We start from the raw sequence: 18,925 nt of genomic DNA on the forward strand, positions 1-18,925 counted from the left end.
AAAAAACATTTTAAATTTTTAAGTTTTTAAGCCAAAGAATAAGAGATAAGTTTATAAATCATTAGCGTGCAGAAGGGGTTGTATCCATCCCCTTGTTGATAAAATTACACCTCTCTGATTTTGGTTTCAATGGGATGTCAAACTTTATGGGTGCGAGCAACTCCTTCCAAAACCATGTGCACGCCACTGATTTGCATGCCTTCTCCTTACCTGTGTTGACAATAGAGTAAAACACTAGAGGGAGAAAGGGTTAAATAACTGTATTTCCCCATTGTAACAACCTTGTGCAACCTTGAAAATCAACCAATTGTGTCGCTTATATTAACACAGCTAAGTAGCAGAAAATAATTTAGAAGCAGACAAAAGAGGTCTTTGAAAAAGGAAGGGAGGTAGTTGTCTCTATATACATCTATACTATATATCTGTTGTGTTGACAAATTTTTTTTAGCCTTTTTTGGATTGACTGAAACATTCTACTGGTAGCACGGTGTTATAAGCATGGCAATATTTCCTATGTTTGCTTTATCAATACTTTATAAATCTTTAATTTCAGAAATATTTATTATAAACATTTTCTTGAAGTGATCAAAATGCTTTTCTCCTACGTTAAGGTAAACAGGTTAATTCATGACAAGTGCAGCATTATAATGAATTTATCAACAACAGAAAAATCATTGTTTCAAATATCTTAGATTTATTTCGCTTGTTGGTTATATTTTATACCTTGTTTCATGTAGGTGAGCAAGACAAAATTGTGTTCAGTCCAGTAAAGATTTCTCAAATTCTTATTACTAATTCAATATGACTTAATTTAAGATTATTACAAAAATATGCGATATCTATCAATATAGTTTATTTTGTTAAAAATCTAATGTCTAACAATTTTATTTTGTTTAGAGTTGTTCTCAAGAAAAAGGATGAACTGAACCAAAGTCGTACAGCTATAAACTGATTCAACATGAGTATCTCAACGGTAAGTAAACAATGTTCATTTATCAAAACAAGGATCAAGCTTATCATAAAAGCTTCTAGTTCCACAAGGCTACTTTCACCTCTAACCTCTAGAGATTTACACTTTATGAGATAATGTAAAACCCCTATTGTAAAATAGCTTCACTGAAAGTTTCATTCAAATCATTAAAGTAAAACACTAAAGAGGGAAAGGGTTAAATGATTATATCTCCTCATCGAACTGTCCTTGTTCCCACTTTAATTGGGTCATTGAAAATTAACCAATGGTGAGGTGTGTAACTCAGCCAAGTAGTAGGAAATAATTTGGTAGCAGACGAGTAAGGCCATTGAAAAAGGAAGGGAGGTAGTTATATGTATATACATCTTTACTATAGATCTGTTTTCAAATCATCAGTGTACTGAAACAAGGATAGTAAAATTTACAAATGCCAAGCTAAACAAATGTAATAAAGCTAATTTGTAGCAAATTCCCATTGCTAAATAGCGTAAACCATCAAAGTTAAGCTTCCTACAAAAGCAAAACCCTTTTTTTTTACATGTAAAGTAGCTAAAAATCCAATAATACCTCAATATATTGTCAAAAAGGATTTTTATCAAATTATATTAAGGATTTTTTTTCTGTAGCTTAAGATTTCGATAACTACTGAACTGATTAAGATCTCCGGGTCATGGAAAGAAAACAAAGTTGCGGGTTTCATCGTATTTTCACAGTAGCTTTTGAACTGTTATTTTAGGTTAGGTTAAGTAAATGTTAATGATTGTGTGGTATCCGCCGAGGATAAATGGCAGACACCGGAGTTCAATTAGATTACGGCAGTGTGACAGACGTGGACACCTTACTATAGAGAAGCTACGCTTCTCTAGCATTCACCAAATAATAATCAACATCTATTTCAGTTGTCACTTTATTGCAGGTCTAAAGAGTACTAAAGCTATATACAACAAACAATAACTACACAGATAGGAATAAATAATCATAACATAAAAGCATTATAATACATATACAATAGTCAGTTTGGGCAATATTGATCCCCCATCCCTGGAAAGGGTTGGGGGAATTAACAATACAGTTAACCATAATAAAACTTGGCAGATTCAATCATTAATTTTAGGCATAGGGAGGGGGTCGACAGACCCCTTCCCCAGGACTCGGGGGAGGGCAGTTGGCCCTTCCCTGAACCCTGGTCAGGGGTGCCATAGGCATGGCTCACGGTTGCCGAATACCACAACTCTCCCCTCGGAAGGCTGGGAGAGGGTTTCCCTACCAGACTTCCAACAGTGGTTGAGGCCTTCGGTCCGCTCCTTAGGGCTAAGATATATACAAATGATAATGATTCAATGGAATCCTAGTGGTGAGTGTTTCTCAGGGTTGATGGGCTCCCAACGTGGGATAGAAGGCAGAGGCTGGCTTCGGTTGGACACGTAGTTCAGCGCCGGCAGGTGTCAGGTTGGCGGGTGGCACAATTGTTGCTGGGACAGTCAGCAGTGGGGCATTCTGGTTGTTGTTGGCAGCGGCTGGGGCACTGGCCGCCAAGTTGACCGTCTGGGCGGCAGCCTGACCTCCCGAGGGGCCGCGGGGTCTTCCAGAGGGCGGTCCTGGCCTGCCTGGGCGGTCATGCCCGCTATCGGCTGATTGCATGGACACCATTTCCTCGGCTGCTTCCCGGCTGATGGGAATGGCATCCCAGTCTACTGAAAAGTCCCGGGACTTGGCATGGGTGAGCCGGGCTCTGGCCAAGGCCTTCCTGTACAAAGTTGGATGATACAGGAACACTTGTGACATCGCATTCATGGCTGCCCGTACACCTCCTTGTGCTGCTGTCAGAGAAATGATGGTCAGATCCCCCAGCAGTTTGAGGATTAACAACAGCAAGCACAGTATGGCTGCGCCATCTCCCCACTCGTGAATAGCTTGTCTGAACCCAGCCCAGACATCCAGGGCGGCCTCTCCTTCCTCCGCCAGTCGGTCGATGTTGTAGGACACTATCCCATGGTCACCTGTGGCCGAACAGCTACCTTGCTGAACGCATGAGCCATAGGACAGGCCGGTCAGCATGGCGCTTTTATATGCTGGGAACGCCAGCAGTTGCTGCCAGTCGTTCAACTCAGCCTGCGAATACAAGCCCCCTGAACTGAAGTCATCCAAGGGTTCTGTCAGCAGCTGCTTAGGCGTATCCAGCGGGGGTGGCCTCTTCTTAGGAGCGGGGGTTAACTCTATCCAGCCTTCCTCCGCGTGCACAGTCAGGGGGTATGTGGAGGAGCAGGGAATCTTGGTGGCGTGGCCGCTATACACTCGTGTCACGGCGTCTACAAACCCTGTGGGCTCTACTGGCACTTTGTCCCAACACTCCTTGTGTTCACGGACAACATATTTGTTGCGTTGGCAGGTAAGCTGGAGCAGGACATCTCCCCTCAGCACTGAGAACGTGCTCCCCTGGACACGCACCGGGTGGGCCGGGTCTAGTTGCTGGAGCTTCCAGCAGTTGGCCACTACTTCTTCTGCTGCTGTGCTTTTCATGCGTGTCTCCAGAGTAAATCCAATATAACCTGCATGTATCTGGGCCTGCAGGGGGACATCAACATCCCTGGCCGATACTCTGGGCAGCGCTGCCGCGGCTGGGTCAGCTGCCACGAACAATGCTGGGTGGTTGGTGGCATGGGCCTCAAAGTCGCAGTTCACTATTGAGGTGGGGTTGGTCATGTTGATGAAAAACTGGGCCTGATGGTCAACCAGGAACGCATCCATCACTAGGCTAGGCTGGAGGCTGCGGATCAGCCTCAAGGGGCAATCTCTCCCCAGGTGGTCCCACACGTAGGTTGCTTCCCCAGTGATGCAAGACAGCTCTGAATGGGGACATTCCAAGGTCAGGTTGGGACTCCACCCGTCCATCCTCTACTATGTAGGTCTCTTCCTTGACCAGCAGCCGTCGCTCCTGGAGCACTAATTCATTGCGGTACAGCTGGCCCTCGAAGTGGACGTCCTCCCCTTCACAACCCACCCCCTCGGGGCTGTTGACGAGGGCGCCCACCATATCGAGGGTGAAGAACAGGGGATGGTTCAGCTGGAACGTCAGTGGCTGGGTCTTGCCTGGCAGCGTGTAGACTCGGTTCCTGGCCAGGTCTCGGCACGTTTCTGGATCGATCTTGGTTGGCCTCATGAGGGTGGGGACCGAGGTCACCTTGAGGTGACCCCATACCCCACACCTGAATGTCCACTGGGACACAGTGAGCTGACAACTGTATCCTGTTGTTTCCCTCACCTTGACTTGCTGCAGGACGTGTACTTCATGGCCCAGGGGCACCTCCTGGTGTAGAGGTTCCGTGTTGCACATGTTTTCTTTATTGTAGGCTGTGACGTGGGTGGGGTTGGCACAGTCCCATCCCACCAGGACGTAGCTGGTTGTAGGCCACACGGCTGCCAGCAGTAGTCCCCACAGGACCATCCACCAGTGTGAGAAGCTTCCAGGCAGCCATCTACCTCGCACACGCGGCTGGGGATCTTCGGCTCGGGTCATGGCTGCTTCCCTGGGCTGGACACGGCTGGGCTGCTCCTGGCTAGATACAAATTTCCATTGAGCGTTATCTGTGTGTGGCCGGGGCACCCCGATACCCTCCCCAATGACAGACTGGCAGGCGACTGGCGCTTGCCTGGGTGTCGGCTCCCCTAGCCCCAAGTGGTCCCTTCCCTTGTCCATGGCATGCCCAGTGGCATGGGGCTGAAGTGCGTGTGGCACAGGCTCGCCCTGACTCACGTCCCTCCCCTGCCCTAGGAACTCAGGTGCATGTGGCACAGGCAAGTCCTTATATCCCCAAATTTCAATCTCCCCACCCTCTGGTGCAGGGGGCACAGGCAAGGCTGGGGTTTTACAATGGTTTGGATACAACACATTTGTCAAATTTAACTTATCCTGGCTCGACTGGGAGTGCTGGGCAGCTGGGTTCCTTCGGATGGCAGGGGGCGCTGGATGGCATGTAGTTGGGCTCTCCCTGCAGGCTGGTGGCGCTGGCTGGCTGGGGGTGACGGGTGTCACCCCTTCCTCTGGGACTGCTGGCTCGTTCCAGGATCCAGGTCTCTCGGTGGCGGCGACGGTTGTCGCCCCAGGCACCAGGTTGGAGGCTGGCTCGTTCCAGGATCCAGGTATCTCGGTGGCGGCGACGGTTGTCGCCCCAGGCACCAGGTGGGAGGCGCTGGATAGCACCCCCCAGTCATCACAGGTGGCGGCGCTGGGTGGCGCCCCATACATCGATGTTGATGCGCTGGCTAGCGCCTCCTGCCTCTCTCGTTCAGCGACCGCCAGGGCCTCCCCGTACACCGTCTCAGTGACGCTGGGTAGCGCCCCTCCACTCTTGCTGGGTAGGCTCGGTCGAGCAGGCTCCATCATGTTGAGGCTAAAAGGCTGGGGCCTCAGAACTTCTGGCTCGGCGATGTTGTAGGGTTGCACCAACTCCGGCCCCAGGTGGTTGAGACTGAAGCCCAGGCCAACCCGGTTGGGTTCAGCCGCGCCGCCCAGTACGTTGATCCTAGCTGGAACGGTCCCAAACTGCGGCATCCCGTCGGCTCGGTCCACAGCCTTGGGGGCGGCTGCTTGCTGCGGTGGTGCTGGGGGCGCGCTCCCTTCCATATGGGCCACTCTGCTGGGCTTTCCTGGAGGGGCACCCTTGTCGGCGGTGCGCCTGCGGCTGGCTACCTGGTCCCAGTCAGCTCTGCACTCGGCCGCCGTGTGACCGGCATAGTGGCAACGCTCGCACTTGGCAGAACGGTCACGGCGTGGCTGGGTGCGTCTCTCCTCTAGGCTAACTTCCATAGGCGTCGGGCAGTCTCGAGCTCGGTGGCCTCTCCCCTGGCAGCGGAAACAGCGACCTGGAACCTTGTCATCTGGAGCGACCTTCCCCATCTGGTGGAGACCCGGAGCCAAGGCGCCAATCTCCATTGGCTCCGACTCGTCATATTGGGGCAACTGGATGCTGGCCGATCCAGTGAGCCCGTCGGTAGAGTCCACTAGGCACACACCCTCCTTCAGCTGCTTGGTAATCATGGTGACGGTGAACATGGCTCTACGAGTGTACTCAGGTACACTCATGATCTCATGACTCATCATCTCGCGTTTCACATTAGCGTTACGAATGCCACGATTTAATTCGTCCACCAACAACTCGAGATCCTCATGGCTGTAGGCGTCCCTATACAAGGCACACTTGGTTGATATGTATGCTTGTATAGGTTCTGTCGAGTGTTGCTTGTAATCCCTAAACGCTTGTTTAAGCGTTTGGGATTCAAAAGCAGGACGAAATAACATTTCACACTCGGCCTTGACCTGTTCGTAGGTCAAGGCTTGGCCTGCCTCGCCAAACAGATGAGAAGCCATTTCCGCCGCTTGCCCTACCAATGACAGTAAAAGGGCATTGCGGCGGTTGAGGGAGTCATGGGGTGGCACGCGGTAAGCCGCCCATGACATCTTGAGTCTGCGGATATGTGAACTCCAGGATTGCTTGGGCGGTCCTCTATATTCCGGCAGGTTACTCAGCATCAGCTTGCGGTACTCGGCTGGAGCCGGCTGAGGGTCATCCTGGAGCCATCCTGGGGCTTGGTCGCCTCCTGGCGCTTGCGGCTGTTCCATCGTGTCAACGGTTCAACGGCGGGACACAAAGTTATAAAGCAATAGGATAAATGGTTTGTCACTTGAGGCTTTCTAGCCTAACAGCCAACACTGTTTTTATCACTAGGTTGGTAGTTTAGTTACAAAGATATAACTTAGCTGTACTTATCACTAGTTGTAATTCTTTATTTTCTAAAAATAACTCTGTTAGATGCTATGGAGTAGCTCCGCTCCGGTGTGTGTGTGTGTGTGTGAAATCTCCTGTCCTTGCAACGCGCTTACGCGCCGTCAAATCCGCGCACACAGGTAAAACGCGCACTTATCCCTCAACTCGCTCTCTCATTGGTCCGCTTTGTCCGTTGAATTTTATGATATTTCCGCACTCCGTTGCGCTACCCGTAAATGGCGCTCTGTGTTCCCGGCCACTAGCTCCACACCGTGGGCGGACTTAGTCTAGTGTGGGTAGGAGGGGGGAAGCGCGTGAGGGGACGGGGGTAAATCCGTCCGTTCCCCCTGTGAGGAAGGGGGGAGTGCTGTGGGTTTGAGGTAACTGTGTGATGAAGTAATGGTGCCCTTTCTCCTTAATCCTAGGCTTATCTGTTATGTCACCTTGATTGTATTTCCTTCAGTGGAGAGTGGGCCCCTCCCTTTCCTCTGAGATAAGGGGTGTATTGTTGTTGTGCTGTAGGCTTGAGGTGATTAGATTGTGAATCAGGGCATTTGTTATATTACATCTAGCTTCTATTTTTGTCCTTATCACAATTACATAACAGATTTGTTTACCAACCCTGTTCTATTTTTAGTTGTTATCACAATACACAATAAATCCAAGCCTGTTCTATTTTTAGTTTTATCACAACACAACAAATTGTTTGCCAATCTTTGCTCATAAATCTATTGTTTAGCCATCACACCAGGGTGGTAATCCCTGCAATGTGATATAATATCTGTTTTTCTAGATGGGTGGCTGCGTTGTAGCCTCTCAGGATACTTGGAGTTGACGTAGTTTTCTCTGCTTTGGTGCACTACACTCGTATGTTGGCTCGCAGCTCGCAGCTATGTGGCGTGTTTCAGCCTATCGGCGGCAGGGAATGTCCCGTCCTGCTAGCGCCGCTGATCCAAATCCGGCTGATGGCGGCAGGGAATGTCCCGTCCTGCTAGCGCCACTGGTTCGGATCCTGCTATCTCTTGCAGTAAAATTGGCCTATTTTCAGCCGTTTACACTTATTTGGCTTGTTTCAGCCGGTCCGCAGGCCTGTTTCAGCCCTTTGAGCGCTCAATTCTCCGTTAGATGTCGGCGCTTCTCGCGGTTCTTCGTCAAGTTTCGCTGTTTCACTTCCACAACTGCCGGATGCAGAGTTAGACCTTGCTATCCAGGGTGGGTAATTCAGGTTGCTTGTGTCAGTTTTGCCAGTTTCACTGCTGGGAGTACCTTAGCCTCAGCTGCGCGTCTGCTCTACTCTTGTGGTTTGCCGTAATCTCACACAGCTGTCACCAAAAGTTGTGGTATCCGCCGAGGATAAATGGCAGACACCGGAGTTCAATTAGATTACGGCAGTGTGACAGACGTGGACACCTTACTATAGAGAAGCTACGCTTCTCTAGCATTCACCAAATAATAATCAACATCTATTTCAGTTGTCACTTTATTGCAGGTCTAAAGAGTACTAAAGCTATATACAACAAACAATAACTACACAGATAGGAATAAATAATCATAACATAAAAGCATTATAATACATATACAATAGTCAGTTTGGGCAATAATGATCCCCCATCCCTGGAAAGGGTGGGGGGAATTAACAATACAGTTAACCATAATAAAACTTGGCAGATTCAATCATTAATTTTAGGCATAGGGAGGGGGTCGACAGACCCCTTCCCCAGGACTCGGGGGAGGGCCGTTGGCCCTTCCCCGAACCCCGGTCAGGGGTGCCATAGGCATGGCTCACGGTTGCCGAATACCACAATTGCTCCGCAGGGTTAGAAAATATGCTAGAAATAAGAGGAAAGCTACTGTGAAAATACGATGAAACTTGCAACTTCGTTTTCTTTCCATGATCCAGATCTCCATTTAATGAAAACTTCTAATAGGATCCTGGGTGGTTTGAGGCTAATTAATTCTTAAATTTAAGCTTGTCTTTAGGCTATTTTTCTACTTTCCTTACTCCTTCAAATACAAAGCAGCTAGATGCTAGAGCGCAGCCGTTTGTGTATTATTAAGAGGAATAGACTAAAATTATATCATAATTAATAATTATACTTTTCAAAAACATACAGTCAACATTTAAACCCTATTTTGACTGGATAAACACACATCCTTCTACTTTAGCTTGTATAATTTATTGAACATATGAGAGGTGTATATACATTATAATTGTACATACATACATAAATTAATCCATAAATTTAGAATATTACATCTAGAGATCTCGTATTGTGTTATGCCTCCTTTTAATTAAATGAACAGCCCCGCGGGGAACCTTATAACAAAGAACATTTAGATTAAAATTAACAGGGAAACAGGGAATAGTAAATATTCACACAAAAAATAACTTCATATACAGCATTAAAATGGATAGATTATTATCAAGTACTATATTAAAGAGAAAATTGTAGCTGGCTAAAATAACGATCACCTCAATCTACCCCTTTTACCCCATCCCCTCCCCTTCTACTGGATGGACGAACTGACCAATTAGTGATGTCCATCTTTGCAACCTATGTTGACAATATTTTTCCCTTGGAATAATAACCACATATATCCATTATCATAAGACCACAAGACCTATTTTTGTAAGTAGATATCTGGAACGTTTTAGAGTAGCGGGACAAGTGTTTAAAAAATAGGGAATATCCATATCTTTTGAGGGTTTTTCTTTCCCACTTCTCCGCTCATCTCCCTCACTTTTATGACGTCACATGGCTGATTTTTGAGTCACTTTGTCCAGCTACTGTAATGCTACTAACAGCACATTTTATGACACTAGAGTCCAGAAATCGTTGTAACAAATTGTATTTACCTGTATCTTTATCTATGAGAATAGGTCAGTATTTAATTAATAATTCAATCCTTTTGTGGATGTATATGTTCTATAACAATACATTTATTATTAATTGGATCTTACACCAGATTAGCATGTACCCTAATAAAGCTGGCTAAAATAACGATGCTCCCCACCCATCCGCATCCCCAATCCTTATGGATGAACAAAATGCTCGAGAAATTCTGCAACTAAAATTGACGACTATTTTACCAATGTTATAATATCCACATATATCCTATATCCATTACTACAGCATACGGGTTCTGAAAAGTCCAGAATTTTACGATCTCAGTTTTATAGTAAGATATATTTAGACAAAATGTCTAATTTTAGATATTCTTTAAAACTGAAAGAAACAAGCTACTTTATATAAGACAGAATATAGGAACAATGTTATATAAAAAATGGTAGAAAATGAAATTGTAATTTTAAAATATGAGAATAGACAAACAGACAGAAAAAAGTAGAAAGACAAACAAAAATACATAATAAAATACTTATAAACATACAGACAGACATACAGACTAACAGACAAATAAATTTACAGCCAAACATACAGACCAACAGACAAACAAACAGACAGACAGGCATACAGACAAACATACAGAAAAACATATAGATAATAGGACTGAAAAACACACAGACAATATACAGATACACGCTATTGACTGTCTTTTTGTTTATCTGTATTTTGTATTTATGTTTGTGAGAATAAAAGAAAAAAAACATGCATCAAAAGCAATTAAAAGTTATTAAAAAATCAATTCATAATGAAGCCTGACAAAAAAATCCATGTAAGAAATTTTGCAATATTTTGCATTATTTCTAGGAACTAATTTGCGCAGATTAGGTCATTTCCAGAGTATGTTTCATACTTTGCAAATTTTTTATATAGTGTTTATGTACAATAACTGTTCTGCAAGGACAATAATGTCCATAGGTAGCGCAGCAAAAAGAAAAAATAACATAGATACCATAGTTTCAGTTATCTCTATGGATTTATTATTACACCAGATAATCATGAACTCTAATAAAGTGAAACTTGTAGCTCGCTAAAATAACAATCACTTACATCCACCCCCTTTACCCCAACCTCTTCCCTCTTATCGGATGAACGAAATAACCAATAAATGATGTCCATGTTGGCAACCTAAATAGACGACAATTTCCCCCCTGTCATAGTATCAACGCACATTCTATATCCATTGTTATTTCATCTAATTTCAACCCCTGTTAAGCGAACCTATGTTAAAATAACAAATATGCTATAGAGGGCCTTCCTTAAAAGCTAGATAACTATATTATCACATAAAAACACCTTTAAACTAGTTTTTTTTAGTTATTTTGTAAGATAGTAATATTTGCAATGCATTTTTGTTAACACTGATATCTCGATCATAGCTTGTTAAAAGTGCAGATACTCTATAATTCAAATCTTTGTAGAACTAAAATAAAAACATATTTTGGTTTTAAAAAATTAATTTAATATTGTATATTGTTTATTTGTTAAATTTTCTCACCCTCAACCTATTTGCTAAAAGGATAGGATGATTGTCTGTATGTCCAATATAATATCTTAAATGGGATAGAATGTATTATTAAACAAAGTACTTTAAGATCGGTACAGGGTACAGTTAATCTCTATAGGGGAGACATTCCTAAAAAGTCTACAGTTTTGTAAATAACATTAAAACCTAATGCGCAATCAAGAAAAATAATGTTATTAATAAATCTTTGGATATTTTTCATCTTGATTATATGAATCAATCATAAAGTAAATAATGCTCTCATAATAGAGACTTCTAATAAACAATAAAATACTAAGTAATATTATTGTGTAATTTTTAGTGAGGAAGCATATGCTTTGGGATAAAAAGATCTTAAATAAAATCTTACTATTTCTGCTTGTTATCTTTCTATAATACAAAGTGAAACGATGTCTGTCTGTCTGTTTGTACCAAAGAATCTCGCTAACCGCTTAGCAGGGTAGCTTCTCATAGGTCCCAGAAAGATGTATAACTATATTGGGGGAGGGTACCACCACCCTTCCAAGAGAAATCGCTCCTAGAAAAAAGTTCTAATTTTTTAAAACTAAATAAAATTTAAAAACTAAATCTAAAAAATTGGGTTTTGAGATTCAATCCCCCCTCCTCAAGTGCCCTTAGAGGCCTCTAGGGGCGACGCCGCTAGTTAATACTAAGTTAGTGGTTAGATAGTGTTTTAGTTTATATCTATGTAGATATCAAAACTTCTTAAATACTGTTTGAGGACATATTTACCTTTAAGGACTTGATTAAAGAGAAGCTTCGCTTTTAACATTGTACTAGTATTCAGTATTTCTAAAATCAGATGGTTTAGAGTTGCTACGCTTTCTAAATATAATCTAGTTGTTATAGGACCTTAATTTTGGAAAAACTTTTCAATACATGGTTTGTTTGTTTACCCGTTTTCAAGTCTATTAGGATCAATATTTATATTACATATATTTTAATCCTATAATATTTAAACTTCCGTATCCATGGACAACTGTACATAATAAACCAAACTATAAGTATATACAGTCAAACGAACGGTCTATTACTATAGAAAAGTATAAAGAACATAAATATAGGGGAAAGTTTTTGAAAGGAAGAATTCATGATCTACAAATTGCAGAATTTATTACACAGTCACACAGGAATAGCGACTTATTTTCTTAAACATAAGGGTAATCATATAAAAAAATAGATTAAAAACATTATATTAATATATATTATTGTATTAACAATCGGTTATTAAGAAGAATCGTTTGATTTCTGTAAAAAGTGTATTTTTTACTGAGATGATTTAAGTCACCTTGACCTTAGCAAAGCGTTTGAAACCCTCGACTGGTAGCGTAACACTTGGCATATCCGCTTGTTGTCGCAGGAAGGTTATTAGTTTGAATATTGGATCAACATAGTGCAATATACAAAGATGCAAACTATATATGGTGGTTGCCTTAGCCTCAGTAATTCGCTTAAATAAGATATATTGGCGTATCCCTTCTTGTATAGGCTATCTGAGGCTTCTTCCAAATAGTTTACTTATAATTGTAAGGGGCGGTGATTCTCCGTAACTAACATCTGTCCGTTCATTTTTATGATAGAGTCAATAAAAAAATTAGTTAAACAAATTTATTACACTAATTTTAGGGCAAGTATAATCATTTTCTAACATTAGTAAAGTTCTGATCATAAATTGTTTTATAATAAAGAAACTTTTGTTCATTTAGATGTTCCATCGATTATATAAATTTTTAATAGAATTATCTCCTTCCCATGATTTGGCACGTTTTGCTGATTTTTTACTAACAAAAGCGCCAGTCAATTACTCACAGGGAAGATATTGTACAAAGTTGTAGAATGGGGAAGCATTTTTACACACTAATATTATTCTCTTGATATTGCTGACTGTGTGAGCAAGCCTGTGTGTGACAAATGATTTTGTTATCAAGAATAAGGTATAGCTAACAAGCTAAATAAATCTAAAATAATATTTGGGGGGTAAATATAAAGGTCGTAAATTCTACTATGTGTTGCCTCCAAACAACAGCTAAAAATCTCATATAGGTTTCATTATTTTTTTTTGAACCATTTTGATTGTTGGTATAAACTGTTAGTTTATAGCTTGCTTGGTGTAATTTTGAGGAGGTGATGTTTTTCCACCCACCTTGCCTAGAACCTTCAGAGATCACAATTAGTCCAACAAGATCCTAAGCTTCAACCGGAAAGACCTACATCCTCCTACTTTATATTGTTTACCTTTTTTCATCTCTTAAGCTGTTTGTTAAGCTTTGCTGATATGGATGTTGTTATCCTTGTCTGATAAATAACCTTGATACAATACTTGAATTACTCTATTGACATAGATTTAATACAGGGAAAAAACCTACCAGGACAACCACCAACCTAGACTAACAATCATACAATGTGATTATTTTTACAATTACTTGTTATTCTTTATTAGAAATAATCCATAGATGCCATGAATAATCATATCAATATGATTAGTTTTATAAATACTTGTTATTTTTGGGGGAGAAAAATAATGTTAATATGATTGGTTTTACAAATACTTGTTATATTTCAGGAGAAAGACTCCATGGATGCCATGAATAATCATATCAATATATTATTATTACAAATACTTGTTCTTTTTTAGGAGAAAGAATCCATGGATGCCATGAATAATCATATCAAGATGAACAGTTTCACCAATCATACTGATCAGGTCCACATTTACTTTAAATCATCATCATACAGAAAATAGCCTAAAACCACACTAAACACTGGTATGAATGTAATATATTTGTAAGTTACAAAATTCTCAAATAGGAAATGGATGGTTATTCAGTCAAATAAAATAACTGCAATACAAAAAAATATGAAAAGCATTAAAAATATTCTTCATGTATCATAAGGATTGTTTTGTTTTTAGGTTGGTAAGAATCTTGATACTACAGTGCAACTTAAAATCAACAATATTGGAATTAATGAATTACCGGTAAAAATAATATATTAGCTATTTGATAATAATCTTGGCTATGGTCAATATTTAAGATCTCAAAAAACAGTTCACTATAGATATTTTCTAGAATATATTAAATTTTCTGTTATTTGGAAACAAAATTATATAACACTAACTGTAGGTGGGTGAATGGAAGAGTATTTGCCTCAATTTTTAACTTTAAACCTTTACTTTATATGTCTCTAATGGTTTTAGGGACTTAAGGAGGAGGTGGGGTATATAATTAACCCACAAAAATAACAATTTTCAAGAGTTCCCCGGAATAGGGTGAAAAACTTTCCTGTTCTATTATATACAGCAAGCTGTATATAGCATCAAGGGCCTCCATATTCGAAGGGCTATGGAACGGCAGAAAAATAGCCCAAAACCATACTAAGATATATTTATAAAAATCAGATACCCTAAAACCATCTCAGGATCTATAGGAAGCTTCACTTTAAAGGAGAACCATATGGTTTATGCACTTACGAGAGCTACAGACAAAAAGAGCTTACTATTTTATACAAAAGGAAAAAATATTTAGGCTCGTGTTGGTGAAATGTTCACCTTGCTAAGTGGAATATCTCAAGAACTGACCAGCATCAAACAAATGATAGAAAATGAAAGTAAGTCTGTAATGGGTTCAAATCTCAATCCCAACTGTATCATAACAAACAATATAAATAAATATACCTACCGCTACAATTCAAGATGGATGTCATTGTTATTTACCTTGGCGAAATACATCGCCATGCAAATTTAGGACTTCAAATAACGGTTGTTGTTATTGCTAAGATCTGCTAAAAGTTGATTTCTAGAAGCTTTACATGTAATTGTAGAAGCACATCCATATACCATATATAAGACAAAGAATACTTCCTTGGAAAAAAATAAAATGACAATTTTATGTTTAGAGAAATGTTTTTCTTGCTTTGTTTTTAATCTAAAGGATTTGTTTGTTTGCTAGAGTTAATGTTTTTAGAGACTTGCTCTTTCAGGAATAGAGAATAGGAAAAATAAAATAAAATAGTTGAAACATTTTAAAAAAGTGCTGTAAAGTGTCATGCATGACTTTGTAAAAATATGTCTAAAAGAAGGAATGAGAGGAGAAGTGTGAATAGAAACCCCTAAAAAAAGAGATGGGTTTAGATGTATTTTTATGACGCCACACTTGGCACTTTCCTGCGCTTTCATCTTAAAGAGTAGAGCTACAATGACAAATAAACAACTTTGTAAAACAGTTAAAGGTTGAAAAAAGAATAATAAAGACTTGGTCCAAGTTAGAAGGAAGGAGGTGAAGGGGGAGATGAAAATTGTTTATAGACTGTGAAATATTAAAGGTTTTTCTTAGGAACAAAAGTATTTCTTAAGTGCCTGATTTTGGAACATTAATGGATAATGGCATATTTGAAGGGTGTGCAAAAAATGTATTAATTTTGAAATTTAAACTGTGCGGCTTGTGGTAATAGTAGAAATGTTGTACATACCGTTAGAATCTTCATAAACTCTAGTTTTTGTAAATATATCTAAAAACACTCTGTATCTCCCTTATCCCGGGAAGATTATTTTACACAGCCATGATGAGAACAAAAGTATGCTTTCATACGATTAGGAGGAAGTTTTGCTTTTTACATGAGTGCAGCTGCTCTATTGCATTTTTAAGCTTTATTAAAAAAAGGCTTACATTTTACCAATTCCATTTATTTTTATTTCTCGTCTTTTGTTTGGTCCCCCCAAATGTCCCCCCAAAAGAATTTTTATAGCTGTGTTTGAGTGTAAGTATATATGTTTGTTATTTCACTTTTGGCATATCTTGGACGCTAATATTATTAAAATATTATTAAGATATCAAGATGAAAGATTAAAATCTTCTTACCCTCGTGGATAGCAAAACTAGTTTTAATTTTATTATTCGTACAAATAGTCTTAATACGATACATGACTTTTCAGTATGGCTGAAAACTGGTTCTAATCCAGCGGATATTAATCGTTATCGAAGCCATACTGTAAAATATTTCTAGTCGTCCTTTGCAGTTATTGAATATCTATCTGCATCAGAAGTAGTATGCATGTGTGTCTGTCTAAATAAATGTTGTATATTTGCCTTTTTTCTTCTAGTTTTTAAGATGCAAGGGGGCATTCTGGCTATATCATATTAACCCCCCAACAAGAAAAGTGGAATAAAAAGTGCATATTATTCTTTTACAACCCATGCTGACTTATTTTGCATTTTGTTTGGTAATATTACAGGATTAAAAATACGTAATTCTTCTTGATACTACTTTCATAACTAGCGGCTGTTCCTAAAGACTCTTAATGGAATAAGCTTCCTTCAATTATTCATTTCATTTAAAGGGGATGAAGAATGATTTTAGTAGCGAAGCTAGTCTATAATTCACTTTGTCGGTCAGTCCGTTCGTAACGCTATGGGAAAGTGCGATTTTCTCGTCTGCCATTAAATATAGACGGGTTAAATTTTTGGTGAAGATACCCTGCATCAATGAGCTTTAAGTGTATAATTTGCTTTGTCCGTCAGTCTGTCGGTCATGCATAAAAAAGACTTTAAAATATTTTTATTAATATATCAGAAAGGTTTCGTGATTTCTAAAAAATATAGCACATTTATCAACTGAACATATAATGGATATCCCATATAATTCATTTTGTATGTTTGACTTGCCGTGAATTTTTAGTGATTTGCTACTTATGGATGTTGTCATCCTTGTCTGAGTATTAGTCTTGGGGTTAATTGAAATATCAGGAACTAAAAAAAGTCAAAATGACTAGAAATAAAAAAAAGCTTTACTGATAGTAGCTAAAACAATAACCATCGGTGATAAAAAACAAACAGACAAAAAGAAGCTTTGTAATAAATCTTAAGAACAAAATAATTTTTGATATAATTTGCTTTTGATTGTAGTTTTGTCTTTAGATAAATTTGAGTCCAAGAGTTTGGTACTGGAGGATGAAGGAAAACATTTAATCTCTAGATCAGCAGAATCATTCCAGGTAAGAAAAAGCCAGATAAAAATTAATACCTATGCTTTGGAATACAATTTTACGTCGATACGAAGGAAAAAGGACTTATGGGCTTTTTTTTCGACTAAAGAGCTGTCAAAGTCATTCTTGTTTTTTAATTCTTTTATTTAGCAACCGTTATTTCTAAGTCCATTTTTTATGATAAGTATGGCGTTTTCTAAGTTTTGATAGCTTGAGAGTAAGGGTCCATCAACTGGTTTTAGGATTAGGCTATTAATTTGTGTTTATCTAGTATGATGATTCCTGCAAATCAAATCCAGAACTTAACAGAACAAATAATAATGTAAACAAAGGTAAAAAATTCCAACAATCCATTTCCTGTGAATCTACCCTATAGCTTTAAGAGTGATGGTACATGGGACAGTAAAGGTTACTGGTCTTTAAAGTTTTATTATCCCGTTTCCTTGTTGTAAGGCTAAATATTAAAGTAAGATATATGTAACAACGAACCACCCTTGAAGACCCTGTCCCGACTCCACATTGGGTCTTCAAGATCAGCTGATAGCTTCAGAACTATAAACACCAGGTTCCTGCAAATAGAACAAATTGCAGAACCTCGTAAAAATGTCGAACTATGACGTCAGAAAAAAAAACAATAGACCAATGAGAAGCCAGTATTCACTGTAATTGACCAATGGTAAAATATATAGCGGTCTCTCATTGGTTAATTATTAATTTTTTCTGACGTCATAGTCAGACACTTTTACTGGGTTCCAAATTGCAAACTAAACTGAATTAGTAGTTTATAACAGGGACGTTCAAGCTTATACATTAATTTGCTAAATAACTTCTAACTACTTATTGATTTGGTGTTACAAGCAAGCAGTTTTCAAACTTTTCCATAACTCATGTTAGTCTATAAAAGTGTATGTTTAGTTTATTATACATCAATTTATTGACTAAGCAATCCTAGAAAGCAATTTTTATCTGTTTTATATATTTTACTAGCAGCTTCGCCCCTAGCCTCTAGGGGCTGTGCCCCAAGAGGGTTGATCAAACCAATTTTTCGTATTTTAGATTTAAAAGAAAAATGGAAAAAAATGTCTTTTTTTTTGGGGGGGGGGTAGTCGACCCAACTATTTTAATTTTAGTTTTAAAAAGAAATTTTTTTTTTTTTGGGGGGGGGGGTATTTTTCATTTTTTGGGGGGGTTTGTGGTGTCCAACCCCCCCCCCCCCCCCCAAGAAAATAGTTATAAACCTTTCCGGGACCTATGAGAAGCTACCCTGTAAAGGAGAATCCGATCGGTTCAGCGGTTAGCGAGATCCTTCGCTACAAACAGACAGACAGACAAACAAACATCGATCTACTTTGTAATATAGATGTCCATTTATCGTTTATTTTCTTAAGAAACCTTTGATCCAAGTACATTTGTTATTTTAAATTTAGGTAGTTACGATGGAATCCGGAATTTTCGACCCAAATGTCGAGATCGAGAAAGTTTTTCGCATATTGGTTACAGGCAATTACATATTTTAGCATAACTTTCACAGGGCTAAAAAAAGTTTTCTCAATAACATTCTAATTTTGAACTCTTAAAGAGTACTCATACTCATTGACTGAACTTTTTGGAAGCTGTTGGGTTCGACCTATCAAATAACAGCGACGATCAAAATTTACAAGGTGCTTGAAATGGAAATAGAATGCTTAAATAATAAAATTTACCTTGTACGGAGGGACCTTAGACTAAGGTCGTGCAATCAAAGTGCTAGTTGTCCGTTAGTAATTGCTTTTCCAAGCAGAC

At 39.7% G+C, this 18,925-nt stretch overlaps 1 protein-coding gene across 1 annotated transcript; it reads left to right on the forward strand.

The window, feature by feature from the left end:
- The first annotated feature begins 551 nt into the window (after positions 1 to 551).
- On the forward strand, positions 552 to 18,909 carry LOC145324341 (uncharacterized). The gene is made up of 8 exons (XM_080166952.1): positions 552 to 611; positions 898 to 973; positions 13,799 to 13,867; positions 14,075 to 14,140; positions 14,688 to 14,769; positions 17,076 to 17,152; positions 17,415 to 17,475; positions 18,571 to 18,909. The coding sequence occupies exons 2-8, from the start codon at positions 959 to 961 to the stop codon at positions 18,663 to 18,665; spliced, it is 465 nt and encodes a 154-aa protein (XP_080023078.1). The 5' UTR covers positions 552 to 611; positions 898 to 958; the 3' UTR covers positions 18,666 to 18,909.
- Positions 18,910 to 18,925: the final 16 nt, after the last annotated feature.

The sequence above is a fragment of the Acartia tonsa genome, chromosome 7, assembly GCF_053477335.1.
Source record: "Acartia tonsa isolate MP-2025a chromosome 7, ASM5347733v1, whole genome shotgun sequence".
NCBI classification, from domain to species: Eukaryota; Metazoa; Arthropoda; class Copepoda; order Calanoida; family Acartiidae; genus Acartia; species Acartia tonsa.